This window comes from Phyllostomus hastatus, unplaced genomic scaffold (genome assembly GCF_019186645.2).
Source record: "Phyllostomus hastatus isolate PE091 unplaced genomic scaffold, TTU_PhHast_1.1 phas_contig_1162, whole genome shotgun sequence".
Lineage (NCBI taxonomy): Eukaryota > Metazoa > Chordata > Mammalia > Chiroptera > Phyllostomidae > Phyllostomus > Phyllostomus hastatus.
In genome coordinates, this window is record NW_025333537.1 from 9,541,667 (window position 1) to 9,565,284 (window position 23,618).

Consider the following 23,618-nt stretch of genomic DNA (forward strand, 5'->3'; position numbering starts at 1 on the left):
AAAATAAAAACCTTATGTAAAAATGCATCCAATCATTCTGCTTCTCTGCCTGAAACCTTCTAGTGGTTCCCCATCGGACTTAGAATAAAATCGGAACGCATTTCTGTGGCCCGGAGTGATCTGCCTTGGTCCACCTGGACCTACTCTTCTAACACTCGGCCCCCGCACCCCGCTCCAGCCCCTCTAGCCTTTTTTTCACTCCTCTGACGCTGCAAGGTTGCTCTTGCCTCAGGCCCTTTGCACCTGCTGTGTCCTTGTGAGGACTACTCTTCTTCTACGTAGTCCGTCCCTGATTTTCTTTCTCATCCTTCCGATCTTGACTCAAATATCAAATCCTCGGAGTCCCTCTCCTGTGTGGTCCCAGGACGCCTCCTAATTCCATCACAGAATGTATGACTCTCTGGAATTATCTTCTTCTCTTCCTAGCTATCTCTTCCACTAGACTGGGAGTTCCATCCACAACATTTCTTTCAATCACTGAACAATAATTCTAATGCCCATTGAATTGGAGGAGAGTGAAGAGCTCACCCCCAACCTTTTGTAACAAAGTTCCAAATTGTTGGCCTAGAGCCGAATGTAACCCACAGATTTGCTTTATCAGCCTCACGCAGTGTTTTCGAAGAATTTGAGTTTATGACCAGCTTTTAAAAACTGGAACATTTCACACAAAAATTTATACGTTCAAGGTCTCCGAAAGCAGACCGGAGCGGGGAAGGGGCCACCGCTCAGAGGGGCATAGCTCTCCAGTTCACCGTGGACCCTTCCGCCTGCCTTACGTCTTCCGTGTTCACAGTGGGGCCCCTTTAGGCACTCAAAGCTTACAGCATCCTTAGAAATACTACTGGTTTTCAAATATTTTTTTAGCTACAGCCCTCTCTTCAAATCTTACAGGGAAGCTCAATGTCTAAAACAGTTCACAGTAATAATAGTTTATTTTGATTGAGTGTTTACTTTGTGCCATGATTCTGCTTTGGTTGACTCCAAGGGTTGGGGACCAGAACCCCATCAGCTTCAGCAAGCCCCTAAAACCCACTGTGGATCCAAGGCAGACAGCTGGAAAAGTACATTTTAATCCACTCTCCTCGTTTTGCAAATAGGCAATCTGGAGAGAGGAAGGGACACTCCACTTATTAGTATCTTTTCTGGCAAATGTTTGTCTGCTGATCCTTAGGGAGGTCCCTCACGTTGAAAATGTCAGAAAAAGGCCAATAGGGGATCCGTTCCTTCCTCCCAGAGCTATTAGCTGTGTTCCGGGAGCCATTCAGGCCTACTCTGCAAGCTCATGCCACTCTCAGGCTCAGCGCCAGCGACTTCCCCTAGACATGTGCCAGCAAAACTGGACTCTGGAGGGGAGTAGCCCAGCAGAGCATGGGCGGGTGGACAGAGACCCTCCCCATGCCCCGGTCCAGTCTGAAGTCCTCCTCCAGCCCTGATGACATCAGCAAATGTTAACACACTCGCTTTGTTTGGTGTGTGCCGGGGTTGTGCTCGGCGCTGGGGATTCACAGTGGGGATTTATAGAAGAGCTTTGCTTCCTGGCTGTCCTGAGTTTCAGCCCTGGCTCTGTAAATTACTACCTGTACGACCTTCAGCAAACAACCTAGCATCCGTGTCTCACCTTCTTCACCTGTCAAATCAGTGTGATAGGACTAGTACATAATTCCCAGGATTGTTTTCGGGATTCAGTGAGATAATTTTTAGCACGTAATAAGAAAATAAGCACAGTGCCCGGTTTGTTTGTTTGTTTTTTCTCCACTGCACTTATCAGACGCTGGTATTTTTATTTGCATCTTTGTTTGTCTGGCTGGCTTAGTAGATGACTTTCCATGAGAGAAGGGCCTTGTCTCTGTTGTTCACCCCTGCTTCCCTGCCTAGAACAATGTCTGGCACAGAGAGGGTGCTCCACAAATATTTGTCCGCTGAATGAATCGCTGTCTTTCATATTCCTGCTCTAATTACTATTGCCATGATGTGCCCTGTCCTGGACGAGGCCAAAGTCTGGGCTCCTTGGGGAGTAGCCACCCTGACCTCCACATCCAGCTGTTCCCAACAGCCCTGGGCATTGGCTCTGAGTGTCACGAACTGGGCTCTGTTCCCTGAGCTAACAAACGACACTTGTGTGCCTTCTGGTGCACAGGCTACAGCTCTGGAGAGTGAGTCGGTAACTGGAGAAAGCAGAATGAGCAGCTGTGCGGAGGAGAGGGAGCCTCCAGCCTCAAAAGGTCCCGCGACAGAAGCAAGAAGGCCACAGGTCCACCTGCAACGAGCCCGTGTCCTGCCGCCGCTCGGGCCCCCAGAGGACACCGCTTCTGAGGATGGATGCTCGGATGGCGCAATCACATCGATAGCATTTGGGGACGAGAACTCGTGCTCCCTGCGTGCCTCGAAAAGCAAAATGAATTTCACAGGGGAGGCAAAGAGCTTTGTAAAAAACACAAAACAAAACAAAAAACAAAACCAGAGAAATGAAAAGATCAGGATCCAAGAGAGCGGATGTTTGCTGTGTAGGTTGCACTTCCAAACCCAGCTAAAGGCAACGCGCAGCCCCCCCGGAAGTGGCAACTTTTGGGGGTATCCTGGAGAGAGACGAACTTGGAAAGCGGAGAGCAATGGGCCAAAGTACCTGCAGAACCCGGGACCGGCTCGCAATGCCCGCCCCTGCAAACTCGCTCTTTTCTTCCGGCCTCCAGCTCCAACGCGCGAAATCTTCAAATTCTCCCTATATCTGCCCACGCTGGTTCACCTTCGTTCTGGCTAAAATCAGGGTAGCTGTCTCTGTGATTACATAACGTCCGTGTTCAAGAACGATAATCCAACCATATGGATAATGAAAAAAAAATTGACGGTGGATTAAAAATATTTTCCCCAGCGTAAAAGTTACAGAACGTGCAAAAAATACGGATATATATATCCACATTCCCACTACTCATAATGAATACCTGTTAACATTTTTATTTATCTGGAAGAAGTCTTTCCCTTCTCCCCAAGTCCCAGCAAACTTGAATCTAAAATACGTCAACCTATTTCTCTTTATTATTCTCCTCCACCTCTATCCCAGGTTTATTTGAAGGGGTAAATTCCAGGACCCTCGAATTCTCTCGGTGGACTTCCACATAAACAGGTCTGCAAACATCTGGCCCCGGTGAACAGTATCCTATGGAGGCCGCAATACTCCGATGCACAGCTGCATTTCTCCCCCACATCCCCAGCTCCCGCGCGCAACTTTGCAACTCACAGTCCCGCCAGGAGGCCTATTTACTCTGCTCGTTTGGCGGAAGAATCCCGCGCGCTAGGACAGTTACTCTTAACCGTCTCCTCCCCCTTTCCGCGCTCTGGCCCCGCCCATTTGCGGCCAGGCCCCGCCCCCTACCACTCTCCCTATGGCCCATAAAGAAGTCCCGGCCGGACCGCTGCACTCCCCCGCGCGCATTCGTGCGCCGCCCGAGGCTGGCTAAGGAGTCGGCGGCCATTTTGTTCTTCTCGTGGTTCCAGTGGGGAGAGAAGGAGGAAGCAGGGAGCGGGGCGGTTGGGGGAAACCCGCCGCGGCTGCTACAACTGCCGCTGCCACCACCGCCTCGGTGCTCGTGGCGTGGGGGAGGAGGCGTGAGTCCCGGGCGCGAGCCGCCGGCGGCGCCGCTACGGGAGGGTCGGCGGTGGGAAGGCGATGGCGGATATAGATAAACTCAACATCGACAGCATCATCCAACGGCTGCTGGAAGGTGAAGGGGGCGGCGGGCGAGCTGAGATGAGGCTGGTGGCTGGGGGGTGCGGCGGAGTTGGGAGGCCGGTTGGGCTTGCAGCGCCGAGGAGAGTGAGCCCGCGAGTTGACCCTCGGGCCCCGGGCTGCTGCGGGTGGGAGGCCGGCCGGGGTCCCGCAGTTAGCCCAACCCGCAGACCCTCCCGGCTCCGCTCATTCATTGGACTAGGGTGCAGCCTTTCTTCTGGCCGTGAAATTTTAAAATTCTCCCCACCCCCACGTTTCCGGTTCGTACCCCCTGGTTCCCCACACGCCGGACCATTCTTTGGAGGAGAGAAGGTTGGGGACCCGGGTCCTAACTGCAGGCACGTTCCGTACTTTCTAGTTACTCGTCCTCTTGGAAAGCAATTTGATGAGGTAGCGTTTCTCCGGGTTGGAGGGCTCCCTTCCTGTCTTCCTTATTTTTATACTTTTTGTGGGGTTGGTATCGGGAGGGATAGTGGCCAGCGTTGGGACATCTCAAAAGGGGCTGCTGAAACCCATCTCCTGCGCTCCCAAATACTCTTTTTAAGTTTTGGTCCTCACGACGTCTCCGCGCTCTTTTCTGAACTTGCATCTGAAGTTGAAACCAGCGATGATGACAGTTACGATCTTTCCAGTGTACTTGGCTCTGTGTTGAGCGCTTGGTGTTCATCTAATAAATTACAATCATAATGATAGCAAGCGCTTCTAAGGCGCTTGTTACTGTGTCCGGCATTTTTTGAGCACTTTATATAGATTTCACTTAATTCTCCCAACAACCTTGCGAGGTTATTTCCCCCTCTCTTTCAGAGCAAAATAAGACACGGGTGAATCACTTGACCAAGGTCACACAGTGACAGATTTCAAACCCAGGTAGCCCCGAGCTAGAGCTCTTGCAAGTAAACCTGTGTGTGAAGGAAGGAGGTGTCCAGTGGTTAAATGAGGGTTAAAATACAGCTTTAGTTTTGGCTGACCCAAAACCGGCGAGGTGCCTGGCAATTGATACATCATGATGTTGGGGACGGAAGTTCCGATTTTAAAGAGGGACGCGGAAGTGAACTGTCCCCCCACCCTTGGGGTTCCAGAGCGGGTCTGCTAATTATTCGAAACTTTGGGAGAAATCGAATCCCTTTGTTCATTTGGGCACTGGATAACGTAGATTTAACTGAGTTTTAACTCTTTTCTTTTTTTGCTTTTATGTTCTAAGTATTGGACTATACGTGCTGTGAGATAGATCCAACAGCATGATGCACAATTGCACAGCTCTGGTTTTTGCAGATGTGTTGAATAAGTCATTAAAATGCAACTCCTGAAAATACCTTAATCTGGGTTTTTATCCTTTTATACTTTGAAAAGAAAAACTCACTGAGTTCCTGAAATGCTCTTCAAGTGTTGCTGCCATTCGTGGGTAAAAACCTCGTCATTCATTCAGTACCTGGCATTTATTATAAGAAAAAAATACTTTTTATACTAGTTAATACAGTTCTTTGATTTATATGAGGCAACAGTGAAGCAGAGATAGATTAAAACGGTTTGTAATCTGTGGGTTAGAAACAGAATTTTAAGTTCATTTAAATCTTGTTAAGTTCTGAGTTGCCCAGAAATTAATATAAAGTAGTGCATTTTAATAACCTCAGGAATAGGCTAGCTGCACAATATAGTGCTTAAATTCTTTTTTTGTTGTTTTTTTTCTCATCACTGTTAAATTGGTAAAGAAATTGATGATCCGTTAAGGGTATATATATATGTGTATATATCTCCAAGTTAGAAGATACTGGTTTTGTGATTTTGGGGGTTTTTGGTTTGTTTAAGATTTTATTTATTTCTAGATAGGAAAAGAGGGATAGAAACACCAATGTGTGATTGCTTCACGCTCCCCCTACTGGAGACTTGGCCTGCAACTCAGGCATGTGCCCTGACTGGAATCGAACCAGCGGCCCTTTGCTTCTCAGTCCAGCACTCAATCCAGTGAGCTACACCAGCCAGGGCTAAATTTTGTGATTTTTGTAATGCCCCCAAAACCTTTTTCTCTAAAAAACTTTAATTAAGATTTCAGTATATTTGAAAATGGAGGCAATATTTAGTTTTGTGATCTTGTTAGAATTTTTTACATGTTCAGAATTGTCTTTTAGAGTGGAGGACTGTATAAGTCCGTTGAGAAGTAGCACAGTGATTGTACTAAAAAAGCAACACGAAAGTGAAGTCTTGCCTGGGCCTGGTAACTCAGTTCACGAGAGTGTCCCCAGTACGCCAAGGCTGCGGGTTCAGTCACTGGTCAGGGCACATACAAGAAGCAGCCAGTGAATGCATAGGTAAGTAGATCAACAAATCTACGTTTTTCTCTTTCAAATTAATAAACTAAAAAATGTAAAAAGGGAAGTCTTGGCCTGGCTCTTGCAGCTCAGTTGGAGCATTGTCCGTAACTGGAAGGTTGTGGGTTCAATCCCAGGTCCAGGCGTGTACAGGAAGCAGCCAGTCACACTGTTTTCTCCCTCCCTGTCTAAAAGCAGTGACAAAGTGTCCTAAGGTGAGGATAAAAAAGTCAGTCTAAACATGTTCAGGTCTGTAGTCAGTACAGCTTTGTAGTTCTTTTCTAAACTGTTCTTCTTTAAGCAAAGTATCACTTGTGCAGCCCCTTTTGGAAGTTCTTATCCAAGATCCACCTTGATGATAAAACCTAAAGGTTGTTTTTCCTTCATATAACTAATGTTAGATTACTTAAATTCTGCAGAGTAAAACTTGGAAGGTTTAGAGAGAAAATAAGCCTGCTGTTGATTTGGTCTAATATTCCTACTCTGTTGGAGAAAAGTGACGTTTGGTTTTACTTTGTAGACGACCTTGTTCAGGGAGCTAGCACTTTTCTTGCATAGCTGGCAGTTGTAACTTATTTTCACATCCTAATTTGCAAGAAGCATCTTTGTTCTGAAGATGGCTCTTGTCAAACTGCAAGACTACGCCAGGCTCTGCGTAGTTGCTTGGCTTGCTTTAGCGATTTAAATAAGACCTCTGCCCTGGCCCTTAGAAATCCTTTACTAATTGAATTTTCTGATGTGTAAGAGGTCATCTGAAGATAGATATTTGGAAACTCTAGTAACCCATGCATTTAGCATTTTGGTGTAATATGAAACGTGTTTACATCCTAATACTAGGAAGACAGTGTCCCTGGTCGTAAAGAGAATAAAGGTCAAACAATGGCAAAAAAAAAAAAAAAAAAAATTCTTAAAAGTGCTGACCAAGGAAGACAAAAGTAATCTTTCTTGATGACACTTCTGCAATTTTTTTTCTTTACATTTTAGGTAATTTTAACAAGTACAGGATTTACTTGGGATCAATTATCATAGGGCATTTTGTTAATGAAAATAAAGTTGTTACTAATTCCCTAACTGAACAAGAAGGCCCTTGTGAGCCCTGCTCTCTTCCCTCCTGCACATCAGTTGTATGCTGCATCCTTGCCCACAGGGTAAGGCCAGGAAGCTCTGTTAGAGACAGGGGCCGAGCTTGCACGGGTCCTAAACCACAGAAGGGGAAGGTTACTCGAGCCCCTGGCCTGACAGCAGCAGGAGGCCAGGCTTTCCTTTTCCAGCTGCGGAAGTGGAGATGGTGCTGGGCCTTGCATTAGTTAGCCATCTCTGTGGTAGAAGCTAATGAAATTTTGTCTTTGAAACTGCAGCACTCTAATGACCTGCAGCCTGTTCTGCAAAAGCATGTACCAGTCAGCCCATTTGAACAGGTGAGGATTACTGATCTTGAAGCAGGGAAATAATATTATACAGACTTGATCATTTCACTGAATTTACAGTCAAGGCTATTAATAGACTTGAAAGATTGCAATGTAAGGGAGATAATCTGACGTGAATTGTTTTGTAGGTGAGGAAACTAGAAAGTCTAACTCAAGAGAGGTAAGGAATGATTCCATCTCTTTGGAGTTTATAGAATTCTGAGGCAAATTTTTGTTTTAGGATGAGACCCCTGTATCAAAAGCACTTGAGAACAGATGATTTCCTTGGGAGGCTCCAGGAAAGTACCTGTTGTCTCCACTGCTCCAGGGTGTGCCGGCATCTCGCATCTGAGGGGAGTGGGTATCACTGATCCGAAGGCTTATGACAATGAAAACTACTGGAATTAGACTCGACTCAGATGTTGAGTCTGATCGGTGGTTTTTTTTCAAAATGGGTTGTTGGGCTTTGGGAACTTAAACGTTTTGCAATAAATTGGCTTCACTGTAGGTGTAGAATACTCAAGAAATTTTATTTTGAGCAGTGGGCAGTGTTTTGCAGCTATATTCTGACCATCTACTTTGAGAAAGTTAGTTTCACGTTTAAGTGCCCAAAGGCTAACGTTAGCAGCCAGGAAAACCAAAATAGGGATGTGTGGTGTGAAAACAATTAAGGTGGTCAGAAAATATTACAGAAGTCTTCGTGCTGGCGATTGCAATGAAACCAAGTGACTCTTTATAACGTTTGATCTTTGTAACCTCTTTTTCTTTCTTTTTTTTTTTTTTAGAAAAATAAGTTGTGGGAAAGTTTTAGTGTTGTAAATAATTCACTGGGTTTTTTTTTGTTTGAGATCTAGTTTTTCTAAATTTGTCAACTACTACAAGGTTATTCTATCACTGAAATGAATGTATGTGGCATAATCTTAAGATTACCACCTACTTTAATAGGATTATTTTAAAACAGCAAATCTCTTGGTTTATTTTTATACTGGTCATGCCGATCAGGTTTTAAAACTTCATTACATTGGTGCCCCTTTTTTGGTGTGTGCTATTGCTTTAATAACGACCTATCAAAACAGTTAAGGGACATTTAATTGAGGGGCAAGAAGAGTATTTTTTCATTCCTTCATAAATAATCCCAAAGTCATCTTTTTAAAAAATTATTTTTGCATTAGTGAATTTTTTCCATTACCACTTATCCCTCCTGTATTCTCTTCCCTCTCCCCCCACTGCAGTCGCCGGCCACACTGGTTTTCACATCCATGAGGTCTTTCTCTCTCTCTTTTTTTTCCTTCTCCTCCATCAACTCCCTCCTTCTACCAGCCCTCCAGCCCCCATCCCCGAAGTCATCTTAAATTTCCTTCCATACTTCCCTCCCTCTTTTCTCTCTTCTCTTCTTTTTTCTTTTCTTCTCTTTTTTCTTTCTCTTTTTCTTCCTTTCTTTTTCTTTTCTTTCTCCTCTTTGTTTCTTTCTGATAATACAAAACTTTCATTGTTAACAAGGGTCCTGATGATTCCAGGTTTCGATTAAAAGTGTGGTTTCAGGATGCACTTTTAACCTTCATTGTATCTGGTGATATATACAATAAAATTGAATTACAAATAATGTAATTGGACAAAAAAATTCCTTATATAACTATTAATAGACACCTAAATCCAATGTGTGTTTATTTTTTTGTTTGTTTGGTTTTTTAGATTTTATTTATTTATTTTTAGAGAGGGAAGGGAGGGAGAAAGAGAGAAATATCAATGTGCTGGGAGCCGTGGCCTGCAACCCAGGCATGTGCCTGACTGGGAATCGAACCTGTGATGCTTTGGTTTGCAGCCTGCACTCGATCCACTGAGCTACACCAGCCAGGGCTTCCAATATGGTTTTAAAAGTACTTTTCTTGTACTTGATTCTGTATCCACATACTCTGCATCTGAATGGATCCCTGGATTTTATTTCATTTTTCTGTGTGACATTCTCCACATACATACCATTAGCTGCTGCTTTGGGGGTTGGGCGTCCTTCTGGGCGTCTGTTGTTAGAGGCCCACGTAGCTTCCAGAAACACCTCGCTCTGCGCTTCCAGGCGGCTGTGGCTCGTCCTTGTGTTCCTTCCATAGCTTTCTTAACTGCCTCGCTGGTCGCCGGGCTGTCAGAAAAGTTAGTGTTGCTTGTGAGGGAAAGCCATCATCACAGATCATCACCAATAACATTCTTTATTGTTTCAAGATTTTATCAGTTTTCGAATAAGATTTCGTGGAAATTTATCATGAAATCAGTGATTTGCCAGATAAATTGGTAAGTTTGTACAGAACAATCTTGGCTGTTAACAGCTGTGGTACATTTTTGAATCAGCATGTCTAGCCAGATGAAGAAAAGCTTTTACTCAAAAGTCATATGCAAAAGATCTAAGGTGAATGAGAAACACTGGAGAACGGAACTTTCATTCATTGGAATGTTTTGGATTCCGCTGACAAAAGCTGAAATAATTTGGTATGTGCAACCTGAATTACTCAGGAAGTCACTCCAAGGTGACCGTATGGATTTCCCATGGAAGGGGCTCATTTGTAAGGTTTTTCCCATCGTGCACAGAGCACAGTGAGGGCTCTACACCTCAAAGTGGGTGTTGCTGCTGTTTATTGAGCAGAACTGTACTGTCTGTATTCTTTATAGCTAACAGATAAAATACAGTCAAGCCTGTGTCTTTAATGCCTTTTTAAATGGCATTGAAATGCCCTCAAGGTGAACTTTTACCTCTATAATCTTTATGGAGGGATAGTTCTCCTAGTTATAGCACTTACAACAACCTGCAGTTACCCAGCTCATCTTATTTTCTGTGTCTTGCTTCTTGTGAGCTTCTTGAGAAAAAGTACAAGATTCTTGTCTAGCGTGTTGCCAGGGTCAGGTGCCCAGCAACTATTTTGTTGAAGGTTGAAGCATGGTGAATAAGTATTGATAGTCTTAACAGATTGCACGGTGTAGTTCTTACCTAATGCTTCCCATTTATAAGAATGCCTTATCTTATATCCCATAGCAATTTTTTTCTTGGGAAGTAATGACTATATATTGAGGTTTCAGTTAGTTTGTCCTATAAAAACTCCATTGGTTTGAAAGTTTCATGAAGAACAAATTCTTACTGGGAAGGGTGGTATGGTAGAAGCATCACTGGACCAAGACTCGATGTCCTCCTTACAAGCTCTGACCTTCGACCAAGTCGCTGAGCCTCTCCCAGCCTGTAACGTGGAGAAGCGCCAGTGCTGGCCTCGTGGGGTTGTCAGGACTGACTGGCAGCGTAAAACCCCTTAGCGCAGCCCAGCATGTGGGACGTGCTCCGTAAATGCTACCCACAACTAATAAATTATTCTGTGTGATGGACAGTGGAAATAGGGAAGTAGATGTTTATGCTGTTGGCTGATATGGTCATTTTAAAAAAAGAAACAACAGTGCTCACCCATTTTGAGAGCTTTACCTTCTGTTAGACACATTATCATCAACTTGAAATTTAAGAGTAACCCTGTATTTTCATAACTAGGAAAATAGTAAAGCCAGATGGGAAATACATGTGTAGTCTGGAATGTGTGTTTAGTTCTAATGCCACAAGTCAACAGTGCTTAGGGATGTATCCGAACTTTATTTATGTGGCAGATTTTGTGAGCCTGCCATGGACTGGCCATGAGCATGTACACTGAAGAGCAGGTGGTGTGTTACTGGGGTTTGTGTTCCACCCGGGGGTCCGGATGAAGAGGTAGAAGCAAATCTACAATTATAATACAAGGTACAGTGTTTCCTTGTCTGGCTGCTGAGAGCATTTCAGAAGCATAATGCAGGCTCGTGAGGCGAGGAGACAGTTAGGAGAGCCTTGAAGGATGAGCAGGTATTTGCCAGTTGGTAGAAGATGGTGTTGAGGCAGAATTTCTGTTTTTGTGATTTTTATCCTTGAGCTAACTGTAGGGAGCTCTGAGACCGTGCTGTTTTTTTTTTCAGTGAGCAGGGTTCTTCACATATAAAATACACTGCTTTATTCTGGGAAAACACCTTAAGAATAATTTTTTCATTGTTAGTAGTATTTCTTTTTACTAATCTCTGTATGCACCCCCACTCAGGACAAACAGGGTAAGAACCAAAACTACCATAAACTACATCTATCATCACAAGATAGCGTTCGTGTAAACAGGATAGCCTGCCGTCTGTGGGTGTGAGTCACGTCTTACGTAGTCTGAAAGACTTAGAGTGGGTTCTTCATTCAGAAATGTGGGGCTCTGCTGAAAACTATTCCGGTTGAAACCAGAAGCTTCTAGGAGGCTCCTGTAAACCAAAAATGAAATTTTCTGCTGGGCATTCTGCCCAAGTTTCTGGCTGACTTGTGGTAAAATTGCTAATGACTGGGGTTTTCTGCCCATTGAATCGGGGATCACACCGTCCTTCCAACCCGGAGTGTTTCTTGAGTTCGCTGTGCTGTGTGTGTGTGGAGAGAAAAAAGTTACTGTGAGAAAATAATTTTTTGTTGCCCAGTTGTTACTGTATTATATATGCATTTGTTTTGGGTCCTCCCTCAAAGGTTGTCATTACTATGCTTTCTATTTAATTGCATCCCATCTCATAATGTTTTGATCAGAGACTGGCTGGTCACTTAGCTCAGTTACATATTTTGGAGTATAATGGGGTGATTTGCCCAAGGTTATAGAACCAGTACAGAAACTTGGGCCTTCCAGCACCCAATGCAGCGCCCTCTCAGCATTTTCTGTTCTTGTGTGTTTCAGGAGTTTGATCCTTCCTAGGTGTCCGCCTTTCTTTGCTACTTTTCATTGGGGCTGGGGACACCCTCTACACAGTTTAATTTCTACTCAAAACTTGTTTCTTGGGAAACTTCAGAGTTTCACTGACTATTCAGGCTGATGGATGGCTTCGCCTAAGACAGCATTTTTCAAACCCAGGCACAGCCTTTTTTAATGTGGAAAAGAAATCCTTAAACATCAGGGTTCTGTACTTGTAATTTTTATTACTCTGTAGTGTTGTTTAGGTACTTAGGGAACAAAGCCAGATACAAAACAATTAAACCTGTTGTTCTTATTTGACTATTAGGTCAAATGATTTTATAATTTGAATACAAACAAAGCCTCGAAAACCAATAAAATTTAAGTTAGCAACATTGATTTAATCTGATGGATTTTGTGGTTTTGCTAAAAAGTAAATCACTTTTTATTGGGTTGAACAGTAGAAAGATGCAGGCTTACGTTCTGTATTTAGTCTGGCCATGTGTTTTCACTTCAGTTCTAACTCAGAAAGTGCCTGCTTTCATAAGTCTTTTGTGAAGACTTACTTGGGTTACAAGTTGAGGATGATCAAACACCCCCCCCCCCCCCAATTTAACCAGGCCCTGCCAGTAAGCAGGCCACTTCTTAGGTGTAAAATTAAGGTAAATTTAGCAAATCTGTTCTATTTAATATGTCTAATCTGTTACAACTGGGATCAAAACAAAATTTCATTCCCTTCTACCTACGGGCTGATAAGGTGCACTGTTACAAGGCCAGAGGAGGCCTTGTGCTTCATTTTGATAGTGGGTAGAACTCGGAGTGCTCGGATGTGGTTCCTTGTGAGTCTGGGGTGCCTGGTGCTGTGCCTTTTCTCACTTGTTATCTGTTCGCATTACTAGGAAGCCTCCTTTCTTACAGCACAGGCTGACATCCTTTGCCCTTAGAAGCATGATTGCATTTAAAGGTGCAGGCCCAGAAACTGCACAGCCAAATAAGTACAGTGAGCTTGCAGTGTGTCTTAATTGAAGTGAAAACACTTGAATTTTTTGCACATATTAAATCTGGGGCCCTTGAGGAGACTCCCAAGGTCATCTGATGAAAAACACTAATTTAGGGGAGGGGAGTCTGAGCAATTCTAGTCTCACATTGTAGAACAGGAAATTCTTAGAACCAGCTCAGTAACGGGACAATCTCTAAAATCTTCTGCTGTGCAAATACTGATCCATTTATAAGGCTGGAGAGGAGAAGACCAGACGGGAGGGAAACGAGCCGGCCTGGTGGGCGGGCTGGAGGTGAACAGTGCCGGTGCGTGGCTTGGACGCAGAACTGAGGCCTGGAGCCACGGGGGTCTGATTTCAGCGAGTCCTTTCTGGTGGTCCTCACACACACAGTCTGTCCTGAACAGTCTTAACTCGGCAGAGGAGGTGGCGGCTAGATAATCTCTGAAATCCTGGCTCAGATTTAAGACTAGAATTACGCACTGAAACCAGGTACTTTACAAGTGCCCTAAAAATAAAGCCAGCCAAGAAGCTAGCTAGTTAAACGTTTGTTTGTTTGTCTGTCTGTCTGTCTCTTTATCTAAAATATCTTCTCAGATATTTACGATGTTTATGTTCAGTTGTACTTTGACTGTATTTGACTGACTGGGGTTTCCTCCCCCGCAGTGAGAGGGTCCAAGCCTGGGAAGAACGTCCAGCTGCAGGAGAATGAAATCAGGGGGCTGTGCCTGAAGTCCCGGGAGATCTTTCTCAGCCAGCCCATCCTACTAGAACTGGAGGCACCACTCAAAATATGTGGTGAGTCTCTGCACGCTAACAGTTCTCTTTGGTTACGTGCTGGAGAGTGACTGAGTCAGGGATATATAGATGACCTTGTATTAGCTAGCAGAATCATTTACTATTTATGCATAACCTGGAATCACTTAAAATTAAGTTAAACAGGTGTAGCTCTAGAATAAATGCTTCTAATGGGCTTAGTTTATTTAGCTGTGCTTCGAATGTTCTAAAAATCATTGCGGAAGGAAAGAAGTGAAGCAGAATGGAGAGCTAAGTAAAGGTCTGAACTGTGTGAATATATAGAAATTACATACAAGCTCTAAGTAGAGCTGGTTATTCCTAAAAATAGACCTTCTTCCTTGCTGCTGCTTTATAGTTCTACTTTTTCTACACGACAGCACATAATCTGTATAAAAACCTCAACTTTTATTTGAGGAATGCCATATATTCTAGCATATTTGACTACACCAAGAAAGCTCATGTGCATGTTTTTAAAGTAAATGCTCCTTGGCACTGTCTTATTGGGGGGATTGAAAGCCGAATGAGTGCGTTGATGGGTGTTGCGCATTTGTGTCCTTGTTCCCCTGGGGCCAGGCTCACTGGAGGTGCAGCCGTTCTGCTGACACCACACCCCGAGACCGAGCTGTCGGAGAGCTGATGCTGATCGCCGGCCTGGAAGGAGAACAGTGTTACTTGGCAAGAAGGCCTGCCTAGGCATCGATAATGCTTTCCACAAAATAAATTCTTTACTAGTTGAGTTTTGTGTGAGATTCTGGGCATGTATTTAAAGTTTTTAGTAAGCTCAATTGAACTAAGATTAGAACTTAGTGGTAGCTGTCAGATTTAACTCCATATTAGAGGGCATGCCACTGTGCAGTGAATGTCTAAGGAATATCTTTCCAAAGCTTTGTTAATGAACTGTAAGTGTGAAGATACTGTGTAACAAGATCTTTGCTTCTAGGTGATATCCATGGGCAATACTATGATTTGCTTCGACTTTTTGAGTACGGTGGCTTCCCACCGGAAAGCAACTACCTGTTCCTTGGGGACTACGTGGACAGGGGGAAGCAGTCACTGGAGACCATCTGCCTCTTACTGGCCTACAAAATCAAATATCCTGAGAATTTTTTTCTTCTTAGAGGAAACCACGAATGTGCCAGCATCAATAGAATTTATGGATTTTATGATGAGTGTAAGTATTTCTGTATCTAAGGAAAAGTTACTTAAATTGAGATACTTGGTCATGAACTGACAGTTCTACTGTGAGGGTGTGTGAGTTTAGATGCAGTATTATGATCTCTCATTTCCTACTTCATTAACTTGTTTTTATAGAGTTGTACGACCATCACCACAGGCCACACACACACACACACACACACACACACACAGAGGCAAGCACCAATCTATTTGTGTCTCTGTAGATTTGCCTTTCCTAGACACTTCATGTAAATGGAATCTTGCAGTGTACAAATAATTACTTTTTGGAATTTGTAATGTAGCTTTTTTCCTTCTGGCACATTTGCACATAGGGAAAATGGCAGTTACTGTCCTAAAATGTGCTAAAATATGAAAACTTGTTTAAAAAAATTTATTTGTTTTATATACTGTGGCCCATTTTGGATTGTTTAGTTGAAGGTGCAGGTTGAGTTGATAGTTGAAAGAAACAAGATTCTTGTAGTTTGAAAATACCAGTTTTGGCAGAATTTTTTGCTGTTGCTATTTAAGTGAAATGTTTTTTTAAAAGTTTTGAACCCTTACCTCCGCCCTCCTTTTGTGTGCATTTCTGCAGGAGAGGGCTCCGTCTGGGAGGAGAGGGGAGGGTAAGGAGTTTTGAGTTAGTAACACCTGCCAGTGTGACTAACAAGACGAGTAAAGCATCGTCATTCTCGTCCTCCCCTAGAATGCACAGTCGGCCCTTGAACCACACGGGTTTGAACTGCGAGGAGCCACTTCCCCTTGGATTTAAAATTGTCAGCGGTGTATGGGGAGGGCTGACTTACGTTACATGCGGCTTTTCAACTGTGTGGGGAATTGGGGCCCCTGACCCTCCTGTTTTAAGGATCAGCTGTGGCCATAACCTGTTTTCTTGGGGTGTGGTGTTTTTCCATCTGTTTCACCCAGGTGTGGTCAGCTGGCTTTGTGTTTGCTCGCTCTGGGGTCTCGACGCCTAGCTAACAAGTGAGGTGGGAGGGACGACCAAGGAGAAGTCTGAGTTCATTGCTCCTTAGATGGTGAAATGAGAGGCAAGCATTGTTTTAGACACTTGTTAGAGGTGCTACATTTTAGAACAGGTTAAGAAAGGGTTTTTTCTACATAGCTGTTAGCAAGTACTTTGAAGTTTTCATCGAAGTTCAAATCCAAATGATCACTTTGTTGTGCCATATACCCTGGTGTGAGAAAATTAGCTACATCATCTTCAGTTTCTGTGTAATGCAGAAGCCTTTAAAATGACTTAGAAGGTCAGCATTGGTTTGGTGGTCAAGACTCAATTGTTGATCTTAGAGGCAAGCTGCTCCCCCTCCTTCTTGCCTCCACCTGGCCCCCAATCCATCAGGCACGTATAATTCACCACCCAGTCTTTTTGTGGTCATAAAGGTGTCCTTGGCATACCTTCATTTTTTCCGGTATGGAAGGGTACAGGATACCAGGGCATCCCAACAATTTGGCTTTCCTCAACCAGTTTGGACAGATTTGTACTTTCAAGGCTTGTGAGTAGGTCTGTAACTTGGAACAGACCTTTCCTGTGGGAGCAGCATCATCAAGGCATGCTGCTGTGTGAACCCCACTCTGGCTCCAGAGGTCATGGACCGACGGGCTGGTGAGGCCATCATGACCACCCTGGACCGCCGTTTTTATGGGGCGCACTCTGAGCATTCGTGCAGTGTTCGGGACAGGTTCCCTGGAGTCCCCGCAGTGAGCGGTCTGCGTTTCCCTACAGCCCTGCCTGCTGCTCGGGCATTTAGGGGCTGGTACCTGTGGTCTGCTGAGGGTGGGGTGGGGTGGGTGGGTGTGAGCTCGCGGCAGCTTCCTCAGAAGGAGGGTGGTGGTGGCACGAGTGTGCGTTGTTCACAGTTGCCTTGAGAAATAGGAGCTGCTTCCTTCCGGGTTGAGATTGGACAAAACAGACGAGGTTCCAGACAGTTGGTGCTGCCACGTAGTCACTGAGGCTCGGTGGCAGTCCTTGGTCATGGCATCTGGGGATCTGATTTCAGGCTTCTGTGGGCTTCTGAAATGTTTCATGTGAAAATATAAATTGTTGCTTATAGATCAGGTATCTCCAAGTATATATATAATACTAACCTCTTCCAGAGGATTTTAATAAAAGCTTAGTTTTTGTTTACTTAAAGGGTCACCAGAACCTTGCTTTGGGGGAAATTGTCCTGAGAGAATGAATCTATGGAACACCAGTCTCTTTTTAACTATCCTAAAATTTTCACAGGTAAAAGAAGATACAACATTAAGCTATGGAAAACTTTCACAGACTGCTTTAACTGTTTACCGATAGCAGCCATCGTGGATGAGAAGATATTTTGCTGTCATGGAGGTATGTGGCTGGTCTGAGTTCCACTGGAACTGCAGGGCTTGGGGTCCCTGTGAAGGGCAGACTCGGGCATCCCTGAGTCACCACTGGGCTGACTGTGGTCTGGTGACTCACTCTCGCCGATCATGGGTCCACGGTGGCACATCTGGGGTTTGGATACAAGTCTGAAGTAAGCAGTCGAGTTGTTACAGAGAATTCTGGACTCGGTAACAGTTTGATTTGAAAACAGAGCAGAAGGTATTTTTAAATACAAAATGAACAGCATTTAATATGCTATACCGTAGATCTTCTAGAACACTGAAAATGTGGGTAGTCCTTTTCTTGGTTTGTTTTTGAGCCTCTTCTTTCAGAAGTTTTCCTGACCTGAATTTTAAAAGTTACTCTGCTTTGCTCAGTGGTTATGCTTTGTATAGTGTAATTAAAATAGTGATTGCAAAGAGAATTTCTTTTTATGTGGGGCCATAAAATCAAAGAACCACAATATATTTTAATAAAGTCATTATCCTTGTCCTCCAGTACTTAAACTGGTTTGGTAGAGTTGGGCATGTAATTCTTTTTTTCCTTCTTTTTTGTTTTAAAGATTTTGCTTATTTTTAGAGAAAGGATAGAAGGGAGAGAAATCGATGTGTGAGAGGAACAGATTGTTTGCCTCTCTCACGCCCCGAACTGGGCACCTCGCCTGCAACCCAAGCACATGCCCTGGCTGGGAATCGAACCATCAACCTTTCCATTTAAAGATTTTATTTATTTTTAGAAGGGAAAGGAGGGAGAAAGGGAGAGAAATATCTGTGTGGCTGCCTCTAGTGCGCCCCCTACTGGGGACCTGGTCCATAACCCATGTGCCCTGATGGAATTGAACCAGTGACTCTTTGATTCACAGGCCAGCATTCAACCCACTGAGCCACACCAGCCAGGGCTGGACATTTGACTTTAACGCAGCTGAGAGTCACCCACTCAGCCGAGCTGGTCTGGTCCTTTGGACAACACATGTTTCCTAGAAAGCGACATCACCCCTGAGCATCTGTAGCCTCTATGCCTAGTAATTATAAAGCGTCAGTAATAAAATTGAAAATGTACAGTTTTTGTTATTGTCATGACTGGGGAGGCTCTCAGAGGACTGGAGCAGTAGTTTTTAAGTCACAATTTTAATTTGATAGGACTCTATACGTTGAAGTAACTGTTTCCGCATAGTGTGCCCACAGATTAGTACATGTAACAAACTTCAGTGCTTATTTAGTATTTTTTTAACCAAAGCCTAATAAGAAAACATACCCACAGATTTAATTTGCCTTCATGTTAAGAGTCGTTGAGTCTCTGCATACAAAACGAAACTGTTCAAGTGCCACTTTAAAGTTGTGTTCTGCCTCTCCCCCCCGCCCCCCATTTAATAGGTTTATCACCAGATCTTCAATCTATGGAGCAGATTCGGCGAATTATGCGACCAACTGATGTACCAGATCAAGGTCTTCTTTGTGATCTTTTGTGGTCTGACCCCGATAAAGATGTCTTAGGCTGGGGTGAAAATGACAGAGGAGTGTCCTTCACATTTGGTGCAGAAGTGGTTGCAAAATTTCTCCATAAGCATGATTTGGATCTTATATGTAGAGCCCATCAGGTATTGATTTTGAATTTTACATGTACACTTACGCGCATGTGTGTGAGCACAGATTCTCCTTGTTGATTTTGGTGGGTAGGTATTGCTAATTTTTACAACGTGTCTCTGGAGGTTGACCTGCAGGATGTCAGGCTCAATGGGAAACTAAAGAATGGTTGTACTCACCTGAAATTTGCACCTACTTAAACGCTGAAAACATTCTCTCTCCAAGGTGGTTGAAGATGGATATGAATTTTTTGCAAAGAGGCAGTTGGTCACTCTGTTCTCTGCACCCAATTACTGTGGAGAGTTTGACAATGCAGGTGCCATGATGAGTGTGGACGAAACACTAATGTGCTCTTTTCAGGTAGAGGATGTTTTCAACATGGTTTCCTTTTATTATGTCTGGATTTTACTGAGTAAAAAAACAATTGCTACTTTCTGCCTGCTGTTAATTTATGTTAAATAGACTAAATGTTTATTTTTTTTTAACTATTGTTTATACTAGTTCAGTAATGAGTAGACCCCTTACAGAGGAAAAAATTCTCATAGAACTTTCCCGCAGTGTCAAATTTAACTGTTCTTGCATTATTTAAATAGAAAAAAAACCCAGCCAATACATTAGCTCTTAGTGCTGTGGCTTCTTTACTATAAACCTAAAACCACAGCGCCACTGTACCAGCTAACATTAAATCACCCCTTGCACGTGAGGGTGGCCCTCACTGCCGGGCACCAGATGTGCCGTGAGTACTCCTCCTGCCGCTCCTCTCCAGCGCACTGCTCCTCCGCCCCTGATTCCCCCGCCGTCATCGGGCCTTCGCTCGGCACAGCAGCACCGTTTGCCCAAAGTCTGCCTCTCGGTCTTCTTCTCATTCACTTTTGTCAGACTTGGATAACTTCAGACTAGCCCGATCATGAACACAGAGCCAGTGAGGTCACATGGCAGTCATTAGTTAAACAGATTAAAATAATTTTTCTTACACCAATTACCAGGGAGAACTTGCCCCAGAGGTTGTAGGAGGATCCCCTCCCTAGGTGGCTGCTAAACGCTTTTCTGTAACACCTTCTCTCCCTGTGTCAGAAGGCTTAGCCTAAAATCAGTCGCTTTTTTCCAGATTGTATTTATCTATTCATCATAGCATTTATTACCAAAACGTTTACTTGTCAGCTTGGTTCTGTGCTCTTGGGGCTTTCAAAGTTGTTGGGCAGGTTTAAAGTCAAAACCTTTCTGAACGAAAGTTTGAATGAGATTTAAGGGATCTTAAGGGGACTTGGGGTTGCGTCTGTTTCCTAAAATGCCCTGTCTTCTGTATCTTCGCAGATTTTAAAGCCTGCAGAGAAAAAGAAGCCGAACGCCACGAGGCCCGTAACACCTCCAAGGGGTATGATCACAAAGCAAGCAAAGAAATAGATGTCATTTTGACACTGCCTGGTTGGGTCTTGTAACATAGAGTATATAACCTTCATTTTTAAAACTGTAATGTGTATTGGTCAGCTTGCTCAAATAGTGTTTGTGGGGCCCTCCCTTCCATTTTTGAGTTAATGAATGGCATTTGCTGGTTATAACAGCAAATGAAAGACTTCGCTCCCAAGAAAAAGATGTTTTGTTTTTTGTAATTCTCTTTCTTTTGCAAACAAATCTAATGATAGTGTTAAAGCTGTACACGCCAGGACAGTTTATTCTGTCTAAGGGGTGAGTGTACAATGATCCCTTTTTTTAATTTAGTGTACACCCCATGAATAATGTAAATGCTCGTTTTCTCTAGGATATAAAGAGAGCCCTAGGGTGCTCAATCTGTACATGTTATTGTCATAAATGCATCCTGTTGATACAAACCACTGTGAACTTTTTTTTTTCTTTTAATTTTAAGAATTTGTTTCAAAGGGATTGCTTATTTCTCATTGTCTGGTCATGTACAAACTGGTTTTTATAGCTCTCAACAACATTAGGAGTAACCTTCAACCTTGCCAGCGTCACTGGTATGATGTATATTTAATTAAAGCACACTTTCCTCTACCGTATACTTAAAATGACGATTAAAGCCATTATTTTAAATGTTTGTGACTCTTTCCTAAAGCCAAAGTTTCTGTTGGAAATGTGTTTTGACACAACCCCCCAAGTACAAGGCGGTATGGCTGCGTACCTGGGCCACCCTGAGGATTCGAAACCAGGTTTTTGCGTTTGAATAGCAATTAGTAACATAGTGCAGTTTAAGCTATTAATGATTAAAGTTAATAACATTTTGTACAATTTCCATATAGTCTATTCATTAAGTAATCTTTTTACAGTTGGATCAGGCCTGAACTCGTCCATTCAGAAAGCTCCAAATTATAGAAACAATACTGTTCTATACGAGTGACCGATTATGCTTTCTTTGGCCTACATTCTTTATTCTGCGGTGAAGTTGAGTCTTAAAAGTCAAAACAAAGGAACTAACTTACAGTCCACCAGTTTATACAGAATTTACATTATCTGTGACTTTTTTTAACTACGATCTGTTAAAAAGAAATCTGTTTGAACAGATGACCATGTACAATACCATGTGATGGAAGTGAATTCAGACTTATTAAATGGCAAACTTGTTAAATCCTCTCAGTGTCTATTTATCAGCACAGCGCACACAGGAGAAGTGTTGATGGCATATGGAATAGAGTTTAATGAATAAATTGCTCTGGAAATCACACAATTTCAATTTGAATTTGTCTTCCTTCAAAGAGTCTCTTTTCCCAAGATGGATTATTACATGGGTGCTCATATTCTTTGAGTTCTAACCTGGGTTTGTGGAAAGATGAGGTCCTGGCCCAGGATCTCAGCTGGTTTAGAGCATCATCCCAGCACCCCAAGGTTGTGGGTTCCATCCCCAGTCAGGGCACATAAAGAACCAACCAGTGAATGCATCAGTGAACGGGGCAACAGACCGATGTCTCTGTCTCAGTAAACAGTCTAAAGGGGGCGTGTAGAGCGGGGGTCTGCTCGAGGGCGACGGGAGGAGGGTTTGGCGGACTCACTGGTGGGGCTGTGGCAGCTGAACCCCCAGAGGGGCCTGCACCTCACTCGGCTTATTACACATTCAGTAAACAGTTCCGAGATGCCAGAGAATACTTGCAAGGTGTACGTCAATGGCGGTGCAGAGTTACATCAGGGAAACTCTGGGCATAGGCAGAAGTCAGTTTTCACTTACCCTTGCGGGATTGTATCCGAGCTTCAGATGAAGAATGAAAATGAAGGTGTGCGATCGATGCCTTCAACCTTAGCCCGAGACTGAAGCAGTAAATACTTAAAATTCCTGGCGCCCCCGCGTTGGTGCATGATGGGGTGAGCACAGAGATTCTGTCTGATCAGCACAATCGCTTCAGTGGCCGCAGCAGGCATGGTCTTGGGACTTATGGCAAATACCAATAAATTACAATGACAGGCAGGCATTTTTGTCATGAGGGTTACGCTATTTTGTCAGTTGCTTGAAATAAGAGCAAAAGTAGGTTTACAGTTCGTATGGAAAATACATTAAATAACAGGAATGAACAGTAAACCTACCTTTGCCCCACTCTGTTACATAGTATTAAATAAAGCATTTAGTTTGTTACGGAAGCTTGTAATCAAATAGCTTAAGAAAGCAATCATTTAATGGGAAAATAGATCATTGCCCAGATAATTTTAGGAAGAACTTGGAGCTAACAAAGTTTATAAGAATCTTAAGGCAGAAAACTACTTGAACAACAATTTTTTTTTTTTTATTTTAAGGCATGCAAATACTGGAAATTAATCTGGCAACAGTCTCTTAAGTACTCCCAAAAACATGCAGAAATCATCTTGAGGCATCGCACAATACTTGAGGTGGAGGGATTGTGTACAGTTCAGTTGTTACCAATCGGATTTTTTTTTTATATTTACAAGTCTGGGCATTGAGAAAGACAATGTGATGTGAATATTAGGACACAGCCTTCAGTGGTGGTAGGACCAGCAGGGAGCGAGTCGCCTCCCCCTGCCTAGGGGCAGTAAAGTGACTTGGTCCGAGAAGGGACTGTTGCTGCCCAATGTCAAACTTTGGAAGATAAAAACAATTACAATTGTAAGACAGATTTTTGGGGGATAGATTTCAAATTCATTATTGCATCTCATCCGGTTCTCTGATAGTGATACTGGCTGAGCCCGAATGTTGAAGTGGAATCTTGCAACCAAGACGTGTATTTGGTGCAATTAGAAAACATTGAGGAGCCATTTGAAAATGCATATTCCTTTTTTTTTTTCCTAGCCACCCAATTAGCCCAGTAGTAATACTGTGTCTCCCAGAGAGGACCAGCCCACACACCAGTCGTTCAGGGCTGGCGAACAGGAGAATAGTAACCGGTCATATTCTTGGGCAGACCAGCTGCTCGACCTTCCCAGCAAAACCCTGGCAAGTTAGGTAGGTAGGTGTGGCAGGAGAGCGGGTGGGACCAAGGACCCTTTTGCTGAGGCGGGCAGAGAGGTTCATGTGCCGTCTGCTGGACACGTGCTCCTTCCCCAGCTCCGAGAGCCTTCAGAGGAGTCAA

General features: G+C 43.6%; 1 protein-coding gene across 1 annotated transcript; it reads left to right on the top strand.

The window, feature by feature from the left end:
• The first annotated feature begins 3,436 nt into the window (after nt 1-3,436).
• On the top strand, nt 3,437-21,772 carry PPP1CC (protein phosphatase 1 catalytic subunit gamma). Its single transcript, XM_045842415.1, has 8 exons — nt 3,437-3,719; nt 13,840-13,971; nt 14,912-15,142; nt 17,390-17,494; nt 18,883-19,106; nt 19,318-19,452; nt 20,407-20,467; nt 21,375-21,772. Exons 1-8 carry the CDS (start codon nt 3,665-3,667, stop codon nt 21,443-21,445), a joined length of 1,014 nt encoding a protein of 337 aa, XP_045698371.1. The 5' UTR covers nt 3,437-3,664; the 3' UTR covers nt 21,446-21,772.
• The last annotated feature ends 1,846 nt before the right edge of the window (nt 21,773-23,618 follow it).